General features: G+C 43.0%; 1 protein-coding gene across 1 annotated transcript in view; it reads right to left on the bottom strand.

Annotated features, from left to right (window-relative positions):
* Window positions 1–12,034, bottom strand: part of runx1 (RUNX family transcription factor 1) — an 18,219-nt gene extending 6,185 nt beyond the window's left edge. Inside the window, exons 1-4 of the mRNA XM_030779710.1 lie at window positions 12,007–12,034; window positions 10,827–11,083; window positions 9,329–9,485; window positions 2,258–2,362 (exon numbers count right to left, since the gene is read on the bottom strand). Of these exons, the coding sequence (XP_030635570.1) occupies window positions 2,258–2,362; window positions 9,329–9,485; window positions 10,827–11,083; window positions 12,007–12,034 (547 nt within the window). The remainder of the gene's footprint in view (window positions 1–2,257; window positions 2,363–9,328; window positions 9,486–10,826; window positions 11,084–12,006) is intronic.
* Between the last annotated feature and the right edge of the window lie 338 nt (window positions 12,035–12,372).

A 12,372-nucleotide genomic window follows, 5' to 3' on the forward strand; every position in this document is an offset into this window, starting at 1 on the left:
AGACCCCTGACATTAACTGTACAGTCTATGAGTCTTACACCCATAAACTGAATGGCATCTAACTGAACTGAACTGAATAGAATTGAACTGAGCTGAAATGAACTGAATTGAGTCCAATTTAATAGAACAGAAATCTGCAGGTTGTCTGAATGGATATTCTCCTATATTCTATATTTCTATTTATTTGTATTTCACAGTAAATAAACTATTTTATCTACAATGAAATAATTTGTGGCATGTGCACTCGAATGCAGTTGAAAGAAGTTTTCTTTGTTTAGTAAAGAGAGTGTAGGACGCATTAGCCAATGGAAAGACACTGTGGAGGGTAGAGACATTTTGAGCAAGGGTGAGAAACTTGAAGGGATTCAAGAGCATTTTAGTGGTTTAAAAAGTGTGTATTTCAGCAGGACTTCCTTCTCATGCGTGCGTGTGTGTGTGTGTGTGTGTGTCTGTCTGGGAGTCTCCCTTCAAAACGCACACTTGGACACACAAGGAGAACGGGGGGGATTAATGATTGTAAGTGATGAGAGAAAAGAGAGGAGAGAAAAGAGGGAAGAGAAGAGGAGAGAGACTCTCAGCTGTGTGGAACCATCAACTACACTCACTCACTCACCCACCCACGCACACGCAGACGCGCACACACACACATACACACACACACGCTAGGAGGAAGTCCTACTGAAACCAGAGCTGTTGTCTAAGCCCTTTGAAGAAGCGGCCAGCAGTCGTGAGCCAGCCAGACCGTGGATCGTAGGGCGGCGCCACAATCTGGATTCCCGACCGGAATAATGGACCAACGGGGAATAGTCCCCGCCACGGCCACGAGACCAGAGCGTGATGGGCTTTAATCCCTCCCCCCCGTCATAAAATCCACAGTCTGCCACACACCATCACACTCCAACAGAGGTGAAAGACTGCACACTGCCGCTGTCTAATTACAATCCATTAGTGTGTCATTAACGTTCATTTCATTGTTTCAATAACACACTCATATCATCGACACAAGTGTGCATTATAAACAAACCGAGTGATTAAAACTTGAACGCGTACGTTCCTCGTGCCACGGTTATGAAGCTAAGCCCAATATAGAGGAGAGGAGAGGAGTTCTTAATCATTCTGTGTGGGAGCTGTGTGGGAGGGAGTCTCTAAATAAACTGAGCTGATTATTGTTAGAACCATACAGTTTGGCTCATGTCTGTTTGTCCACTTCACCAACATGACAGCTGATAAAGACCACTGTAACAATGTCATATCCACAATCTTACATAACTGCACTGACAGAGTTACATAAAACACATGCACACACAAACACAGACACACAGACACACACACACACACACACACACTTGTATACACAAACACACACACACAAATATGCACATTCATATATAAATACACAAACAAATACACATGTACGTGTACTCTCTCTCTCTCTCTCTCTCTCTCTCTCTCTCTCTCTCTCTCTCTCACTCACTAATGTAAACAAATAACTTGTATAAACACTGCAGACTGACTCCACACACTGGTGTTGTCAGCACATGGATATCGGTGTTTCCACACCTCACTGCACCTGTGTAACACACACACACATACACACACACACACACACACACGCACACACACACACACATACACACACACACACACAATATTGTTTCTGATAGCAATCAATGAGAGTATTAGGGCAAACACACTGCTGAAGTGCAAATATCCACCATGCCACTCTGTACACTCAAACCTGCACCAGCCAAATTACCATGTCCTTCAAAATGATAACGAGCGTACACATATCACTCCGTTAAAAATAACATTCTCTCTCAAAATCGAAAGCATATATGCATATTAACTACTTCTCTCCACAAACCACTGGCTGAGCTAATGAAAACAGGTGTAAATAATGGAAAATGTCTTTTGTTTATCTCAACTGTGGCAATTCCATTATGAGAATATCATCACAGATGTATTTGATCACATGGTTAATTTACAAACTCATACGATTCAGACCATCAGTTTCAATATAATAATAATAAATAATAATAAGAAGAATAATAATAATAATAATAATAACAATAATAATAATAATTATTATTATTATTATTATTATTATTATTATTATTATTATTATATATTAAATATTACTATTTGCAGCAGTGGCAGTGGTAGCAGTATAGCATTTGTGACACAGAGGAGGCAGCGTGATGAGGCAGACGTGGTTGTGAGGTTGAGAAAATGAAGAGAGAAGTGAAGCAGTACTCACGGCGCGGTTCTCTGGGACCGTCCACTGTGATCTTAATGGCCCGCTGGTAGGTGGCCACCTGAGGAGGGTTAGTGAACACAGTGATGGTAAGAGTGAAGCTCTTCCCTGCACGAGAGAGAAAGAGAACGAAAGAGAGAGAGAGAGAGAGAGAGAGAGAGAGAGAGAGAGAGAGAGAGAGAGAGAGGTTAGCCTCAGAGCTGCCTGGACAGGTACTGTAATGGGTTGAAAAGAATCCACATTTTTTATATAGAGTATAGCGAATATCGAAAAACTGAAATAATATGGGGCAAAACTACATGTGTCTACATTTCTTATACAGACAGACTGTCAACTGAAACGATATTTTCAAGTCACTGAACTGGAGAACTGGCTGCATGTATACAATTTCACAGAGGATAGAATGAAAGCAAAACATTCAAAGAGATCTAGAAAGGTTTAGAGTTGTGTGTATTTGTGGATGGGGGAAGTGTGTCGCGACTGTCCGACTGCAATTTCTGATGCCAAAAGCAGAGTAGCACTGACAGACCCTGGCAACCCTTGCCACGGTAACCTAATCGCTCGTCGTCGACTTCAGTCTTTCTTTTTCGCCTGCCAGACTACTCAGGCAGATGACAAGAGGTTTACACAAAATCCCAGGTTGTGTCCTGAAGGACCCGACTCCAGGCATGACCATTATACACACACACACACACACACTCACAAACACACGCACACACAAACACATACACGCATACTCGCATAGAGTCCGACATCAGAGAGTAGACATGAGATGCCTTCATTAGCTGGCGAAGGTCCATGTCATATCTATATCTCTCTGATGGACTAGACTCTTCCACAAACACACACACACACACACACTCACACACACACACACACACAGGATACAGTACAAACATGGCCTTGTATGAGACAAACGCAAGGAAGCAGACAGATATGCAGAGCTCCGAGGGATCAAGGAGAATTTACCCCTCATAAAGTCTCAGACACCCCAACAGACAGATACACATCACACACACACACACACACACACACACACACACACACACACACATCACTGACACAGAAAGAGAAACACATACAAACAAACATTAAAACTTCAACGGACAGACTAATGTTACACTTGGAATGATGGAAGTATATTTTCCATGCCAAACAATAGAAACACAGATGAAGCCTCAAGCATCTCAAAGCTCCAGTGACTGTGCTCTCAGCCTGCCAGGCACATTGGTTCTGGAACAGTACCAAAGAGGTCTATGTTACCCCAGAGAGAGAAGACTTCAAGGTGGCCAAAGACTGATCTCTGTGATCTGCAGAGTTTCGCCACAGTTCCATAGTTCTTCGTGCTCCTGTCTGTCACTCATCGCTATGGCGATGAGTTGTACCCAAGGGAGGCAGCAGCCGACGTGCCCGGAGGCAGGCTAGAGTTTCACAGCATTAAATGGTTCAGCTCAATGCCAGTCAGCACAAGGTACTTTTTTACACACACACACACACACACAGATTCATGCACCCACACTGAGAAAAACAGACAGAGAGAAAGAGAGAGACAGAGAGACAGAGAGAAAGAGAGAGACAGAGAGAAAGAGAGCGAGAGCGAGAGAGAGAGAGAGAGAGAGAGAGAGAGAGAGAGAGAAAAGGAGCACAAAACTGGAGCTGGGAAAAACTCCAAGCTGTTCCCAAATATCTGACAGCTCAAAAATATGACCACACACACAGGATAAAAAGGAGCAGTGCCAGTGTGTTAGGACTGCAGTCTGACCACACACACACACGAGCAGTGCCAGTGTGTTAGGACTGCAGTCTGACCACACACACACACGAGCAGTGCCAGTGTGTTAGGACTGCAGTCTGACCACACACACACACACACGAGCAGTGCCAGTGTGTTAGGACTGCAGTCTGACCACACACACACACGAGCAGTGCCAGTGTGTTAGGACTGCAGTCTGACCACACACACACACGAGCAGCGCCAGGTGCTATTCTCAGCTCAGTCTCTATGACAGCAACCCTGTCTGAAATGACCTCACCTCCCGCTCTGCCACACACACACACACACACACACACACGCGCATGCGTGCACACATACACACACACACGCACACACACACACACGCATGCGTGCACACATACACACACACACACAAACATTCACATGCAACTGCATACACACACACGCACACACACATACATGCATGCATGCACACAATACATACATACATGCAAATGCATACACACATGCACACACTCATGCACACACACCTGCACACACACCTGCACACACACACATACACACATATATATGCGCACATGCGAGCACATATACACATTTGCATACATATATATACTTTGACACCTAGCCCATACTGACACAAATAAAAGGGAACAGAAAGGCAATTTTTCACAGCTACAAACATAAGGAGGAAACACATTCTTCTGTCTAATACGACTTCACATAAACAGTTTTGTCCAGAACACGCACACACACACACACAACCACACACTCACATACACACACGCTGTGCATCAGTAGTTTTAGTGTCTGACGGAGACGCTCTGTCTGGTAGGAGCAGACACTCACTGTACAAACAGTCAGGAAGTGAACTGTGTTCCTTCAGGGGATGTCCCCAGACACAAAGTAACTCTGTGTGTGTGTGTGTGTGCGCGTGTGTGTGCGTGAGTGCGTGTGTGCGTGTGTGTGCGTGCATGTGTGTGTGCGTGTGTGCATGCGTGTGTGTGCACGTGTGTTCGCGCGCATGTGTGTGTGTGTGTGTTTGTGTGTGTATGCTGGCTTGCATGTAAAGGGGGATGAGCCTTAAATAAGAGAGAAGGGGAAAAGTCTCGTAAACGGGTCACAACTTGGTGTGTGAGTCTGTGTGTGTATTTATACATAGATCGGAATACACTGAGTCCATAAGTGTGTGTTTACGCAGTGCGCCAGCGTCTATATGCTTTAGGAGAGCCAGTGACTCACCAAGCACAGAATAGGCAGACAGCGATAAAAAAAAAATAAATAAATAAAAAAAACAAGCAAGATAAAAAAAAAAAAAGTGTGAGATGGGCGGAAAAGATAAAAAGAAAGAGAGACAGATGCCGTCTTTGTTACTCTCTGCTTATCTATATGCCTGACCTGATCAGACACCATCAAAGATGTATCTGTGCAAGGAGCCCGAGAATGGTTTACATTTCTCTCTCACTTCAAACCCTCTTATTCAACTCTCTGCCCGCAGTCTCTTACACCGCTAAGTCTAATCGCTTTCATCCACGGGAAAACAGCTGCTATTGGGCTCCTCACTGAAAGGAACACACACACATATGCACGCACGCGCGCGCAACCACACACCGTATCGCCACAGAAAAGATGTGCTTTTGCACACACGCACACACAAAAATATCCCCAAAATAACACAAAAAAATCTGGAGAGTGACATGCGTGCAAACACGCGCGCACACACACACAGACAAACACACACACACACACACACACACACACACACACACAAACATTCACATGCAACTGCATACACACACAAGCACACACACACACGTGCACACATGCAAAATATCCCCAAAACAACACAGAGAGATGTGAAGGGGGATACACACTCACACAGGTATCTCCAAAACAACCCAAAAACGTGTTCCCCACACACACACACACACACACACACACACACACGCACGAGCGCGCGCATGCACACGCATACAAATATTAGCAGAACAACACGCATACAGAATGTGAGGGACACACCACACACACACACACACACATGCACACAACTGTAAACAAATCCTGAAAAGGCTGAGCACACTTTGACATAAACACTTGTGCAAAGACACTGTGACTCAAACAGAAGTCACTGCACTATACAAACACACAAGTTTTATTGTATGTTTAGTAATGTCATACAAAGTTTCAAAAGTGCAATGCTTTTTCCCTGCATTTCTCTCTCACTCTGAAATACAAATAGCCCCATTATCAACCACACACAGACACACACAAATACCCGCATGTGCTCTCTGATTCAAGAAACACAAAAGACTGCGAAAAAATGCACGCGTGTGTGCATGTGTGTGCGTGCGTGCGTGCGCGCGCGCGTGTGTACGAGTGTGTGTGTGTGTGTGTGTGTGTGTGTATGACAGCAGGTCTGGGCATGTGGAAGTTTCAGCAGCTGTAGGTTAGTCAGTGTGTAGAGGATGGGTTATATCAGTTCACAAATCTCATCAGACCCCTGTGGGACTCTTCATTTCCCAGCAGAATACTGTCTGTGTGTCTGTGTGTGTTCCCGTGTGCGTGCGTGTGTGTGTGTGTGTGTGTGTGTGTGTGTGTGCGTGTCTGCGAGTGAGGAAATACAAACTTTTAACTAATCATTCTCTTATCACACACAGACACTAAACATGTCTCACTAGTTGCAGTGGTCAAGCAAACCGCGTTTAAGGGTGCTGAGAAAGATTTTAGCGGATGTTGCTCATCGTAGCCACTCTGACTCACCGCTGTTTACAACACATGAGTATGAGAGAAAACCTTTGTAAAAAACCTATGCGAAATATTGTGCTGTAACAAGCATCCTTGCAGTCACGTCACTTGCCCTTGCTTGTGTTAACAGGGACCTGTTCAGAGATATATACACAGATACCAATGACAATTACTGTTTGTCCTGTAGAACAACTTGTTTTAATGAATACATTTTTAGGATTTCAATTCATATACATATATATACTTTTATATATATCCTGTTCTTAATCTGTCCCATGACGCATGCCTGCATTATTTACACACTGAGCGAATCTGTTTTGATTGAAAAATAACAGGTTTAGCGACAAATAATCCTAATGTGTGTTTTTATTGTCTAGTCACTCAACTTCTAGCAAAAAAAAAAAATTGTTGATTTCTGAGCAGCAGAAAAAGACAAATGGCTCCTAAAACCAACAGCACAAAATAACAGCTTTTTCTCCAAAAATTAAAAATTGTTTTAAAATGACAATGCGATAGGCTGAAGTTAACAGCACTGAAGAATCTGTCCCTTGCGTAAAGGCCTCTCCTGACCCTGCCCGTTCGACGCTACGGTGGGGAGCACACATTGCTGCTGTAGGCGAGAGTGAAAACTGAGCTTAAATGTACAGTGTGCCAAATCTGAATCGGTGCACTGTTCCCGACGACAACTGAGACACAGTCACTGAGAGAGCTCGACTCTGAGATTGTCATTACTCACTTTGCTAGACAAAACAGACGAGAAAGAGACTCCGAAGTATGAAAGTGTATATTCCTGATCTGCTTTTAATGACAGCACATTAGAACTTGTGTGTGTGTGAGAGAGAGAGAGAGAAAGAGAGAGAGAGAGAGAGAGAGAATGTATGTAAAAACAGTTGTTTCTCTTTGGGTGATGCTGTTTGATGTAGATCTGAGGCGGACATAAGACACAAAGCTGTTACTTTAAACAGTCAGATCTTTTTGTGTTTTAGGGCAGAGGGCACTGTATGGTGGGTGTAGCCTGATTTCCTCTTTTTGAGGGAACATTTTTCTTTTGTTGTGGTTATCTAAGCGTGTGTATTGTGATTCAGTGCTGTCATTTGTCAGTACAGGTCATTTGATTACGAGAATTTATTTCAGATGGGCCACTGGCAATTTTTCCTCAGTATGGTGGATATGCTAAAATTTGTATCATTTTAACTTATTTCTTCTTATTCACATAAAAAAATTTGATTTAAAAAATTAGATGGATCTTAATATAAAACTTAGAAGCATATCAGGCTATTTGTTACACACATATTATTTATTTATTTATTTTTATTTTGATATTTGTGATTTCTGATTGAATATTTTTGATATTTACATTACACATGAGCACAGGAATACATCACCATATACAATTTTTTGGAACACTGCCCATTAGATTCCACTGCTCAATTTTTTTTTTCATCCTCTAAAATATTTTAAGTAAATATGACATAAAACTACTCCCAACCACTAAAGTATATTCACACCACAAAATTCTTATCAAAAACGCGAGCTACATCAAAGGGTACGCCGCAGTTTATTTGCAAAATATTTCCTTATAACCACCACGGTTACACTCAGTGCCACCAATAGCTGACCACAGACACCACAAAACGGTTAAATGGCGGGACACAGGGCAGCCAAAACATAAAGTGCACACTTACTGTGACCCGTACAGTAAGATGGAGTGAGACTGTACTGTTAATACTCCACCCATATGGGGAAAGAGGCCAGACAGTTGTTGGACTGGCAGGACAAAGAGCTGATTGTGGATGTATGCGTATGCTTGTGTATATAGACGCCCGTGTTTTAAATAGATAAGGCCAGAGCATTTGACTGCACCTGATTTGGTGGTGAGACACGCTGTCCGTTAATGTTAGGTGAAAAACACATGTAAAACTCACACGCACGCATTCACACACATGGTGGCTCTCTCTCTGTCTCTCACACACACACACACACAGACACACGCACGCACACACGCAAGCACGCACACTCACACAGTCTACTTAAAGACATGCTATAGCAAATAAATCTTAGAGATAAGAAATTGTTGTGAGTTTTTTGAATTAGCATTCCAGGAGCGCATGTTCCTTCCAGACATCAGAATCATAGTCACTCTGTCATGGTCTACTGGCCTGTTTGTGTGGGCTGCATTTCCTGCTTTGCTCTTTTCGTATGAGTGTGCCTATGCATGTGCGTGTGTGCGTGTGTGTGTGAGTGTGTGTACACCACTGTTTGCCTACAGCCACATGTCTGAACCAGTCACAGCTCTGAGAATACAAAACAGTCAAAGCGAGTCATTTCCTCTTCAACAAATCTTTGACAGCTTGATGCAGTAAACAGAAAGAAAGAAAGAAAGAAAGAAAGAAAGAAAGAAAGAAAAAGAAAAGAAGAAAAAGAAATGAAAGCCAAATTGCAACTTTGATCGTCGCACTGCTTCATTTCTGTATTAAATGTATTCTGTTTCTCCACATCTCTCTTTGCCATTTCTAATCTCCATCTTTCTGTCTACCCGACCTCTGCCTCCCTCGTCTGTTAATTCCCATTCATGTACACAGCTGGTTTCTTACCTCGTCCGCTACGGCCCACGAATCGCAGGTCGTTGAAGCGAGCCACCTGGTTCTTGATAGCCGCGGTCGCGTTTCGCAGTTCGGCTGAGTAATTCTCATCGTTCCCTGCCATCACCGTCACCAGTGTGCCATCTGGGATGTCACCAAGGGCCACAACCTGTCACACAATGACACAGTTTGACTCAGCAAGACGTCGTTTTTAAAAGCAGCAATCTGTCCTAAAGGGTTCATTTTAAGAGCAATCATTTTTGAATGTGTCTTGATATCACATACTGTACATAGTGTTCAATAATTTTCACACACTTTGTACATTGTTTTGAAAGTTAGCAGTTTCTTGTACGTAGTTAAGCCTAAGGGATCATGTAAATATGCGATGACTATAATTGTAAAGACATAACAATAAAACTGCTGTTATATGGGCTGATGAGTTGTGTATTGTGACTAACATAAGTAATGTTATTAAGATAATTACTGCAATTCCATCCACAACCTGGTCTCAGTCTGGGAACTGACTGTGTGTATACAGAAATTTATAATGCCGTTTCTGTCTGAGGAAAAAGTGAACTGCACGCGCATGAATAACTCCACACCCAAAGCAAATAAGAGCTGAGGGAAAGACATTTTCATATTAACTGTAATCGTGTTGAAATATCAGTGTGGCCATTTAGGGAACAGATATAGCAGACCATTTAATTCTCACATGGAAACTAAAAAAAAAAAAAACATAGCCATGTAGTTAGACTTGTTGGACTGTTGCTGATGTCTGAGGTTTACATTAAATGCGGCAGTTAGCAATAGCGGAAGTACATGATTAAAGAATTAGAGGTCAACCATAACAACAAGACAGCAAAATAAATAGCAATGGGAAACGATTACTTAGGGACCTCTATACAAATAATTAGGTTAATTACGGCTGTGAGTCATCTTAATTATGTTTTTTTTTTATTGCATCCTGTTAAAAGTTCTCATATAACGCGACTTACGACCAGGCAGCGCTAAAATATGAAAAACGAAAAAGCTGAACGTCAGCGCTGCATAATCGAATGACACTACTTCTATTATTATTATTATTATTATTATTATTATTATTATTATTATCCGCTGTTCACATTTAAACTTGCTGGCTGAATTATTGTGTGTGCATTTTGATTTTCAGACAGACTATTAACTGCCTTCGTTGTCGCATGTTAAAAATATTTTTCAACTTAACATCGCGACATAGACACGCAGCTGTGCTTTAACATGGAAAATGCCACAGTTTATGTACTTATTAGCATTCATATTGTTACTGAAAGAAAAGATGCGGTGCCATCGTTTGACAGTGGACAGACATGAAAAACATAAACCTGACATAAAAAAATAGATAAATTGAGCTTCCCCATCAGACAAGAGAGAACTGCAAATATAAGATGTTATAAAAGAAAACTTTTTTAAACTTAAACTTAATTGCAATTTATGTTGAGTCGTTTGAAGAGAACAGCGCTCGCATGGTTTTTACCTTGAAGGCGATGGGCAGGGTCTTGTTGCAACGCCAGTGGGTTGGCAGAACAGAGCACAAGAAGTTGGGGCTGTCCGTCCTGACCAACTCTCCTGGATGATCCGACAATACCTCCACCATACTCCGGTCAGTCATGCGCAGTTTGCCCACTAGGGCGGCACCATTGCCTTCTTGTGGCCCTAGGGGCAAACCCTCACTCATTTTCCCTGAGCCCAGGGTGGTGGAGGGAGGTGTAAAGCGTCGCCCGGGGGCAGGGTCTGAAACACACACACACACACACACACACACATGAATACATCAGCAAACTGTGCCAGAGTTGTCGGTGGGTAAAACTTATCTCGCCTCTCCAATCGCCATTGCTCTTCCATATGACCATTACGAGTCAACCAACAATACAAATACCTAAGTCACAAAAGGCAGCGCATCAGTGGATTTAGTGTTATAGTATTTCCGCGCGAGCTCTTGAGGCGTAACCCCAGTTGACTTCCATGCGAAAGTCCGTGCCAGGACCGTCTCAGAGGCACATGAAACCATTAAAAGCGCGGCGCTCGGTCTGACAGCAAGAACCGCCCGCTGTCATTCAGCCAACCACAATCGATGCCACATGAGTGCGGTTAGAAGGGTAAATGTAGCTCCGCTCAACTGATGACTGCGCCACAAAGAGCTGTGCCCTTTCCGAAAGACGGTCTAACCACCAAATATAAACATTTTGGCCATCCAGCCACTTGTGGATCTATCGCAAATCTGAGTGGGGAGGGCATAGGTGTGTTTGCGTGTGACACACACACACACACAGAAAGAGAGAGAGAGAGAGAGAGAGAGAGAGAGAGAGAGAGAGAGTAAACATCGTGGGCAAAATTCAAAGGAATGTGCGAATAGCCTATGCCAGGTGCCGCTGGTTGAACGGACCTCATTTGTTTGATCTGTCATCGAGAGGTTAGAATACCATAAACCCTACTCTCGGCACAGTCATGTTACACATGCTCATACACTCAAAGTTTAGTAGCGTGAGTTGAGGGGACAAATCGCTGAGATCAATGCCTGCACACACTGAAATTAAATGGCATTTGTAAAACCAAAACAAGCTCTTTTGACACATAAAAGTCATAAAATGACACCCTCCCTTACATATCCGTCCTAATTCAGGCTGTGTCACAAAATTCTTCGAAAAATGTCGTACCGTACTTTGCGTCCCAAAGGAAAACCATTTGGTACCCTCCTGTAGCCTACGTTCCACTCAGTTTTCGTAAAACTCCAAAAGCAGGTTGTGCACGCCTGCCCTTCACTAGTCAGTTTCCAGGGCGCTTGAATCAACAGCGACGTTTCCACTATTTATAAAGTCATCAGTTATAATTCGGACAGAGTTCTCTCAGGCTGTTTTCGTTCTTGTCTGGCGTGTCGGGTAAGACGGTTCCTTCAGAGTTGATGTCCACGGGGCAAGACTAGATTCTCCATCAGGTTCAAGCAGCCAGAATAGAATCAACAACTTGTTACAGTATAAATCCAGACACTAACGAGCGAAATCTCAAGCAAGACGCCCGCTCGG

This window comes from Chanos chanos, chromosome 7 (assembly GCF_902362185.1).
Source record: "Chanos chanos chromosome 7, fChaCha1.1, whole genome shotgun sequence".
In the NCBI taxonomy this organism is placed as follows: Eukaryota; Metazoa; Chordata; class Actinopteri; order Gonorynchiformes; family Chanidae; genus Chanos; species Chanos chanos.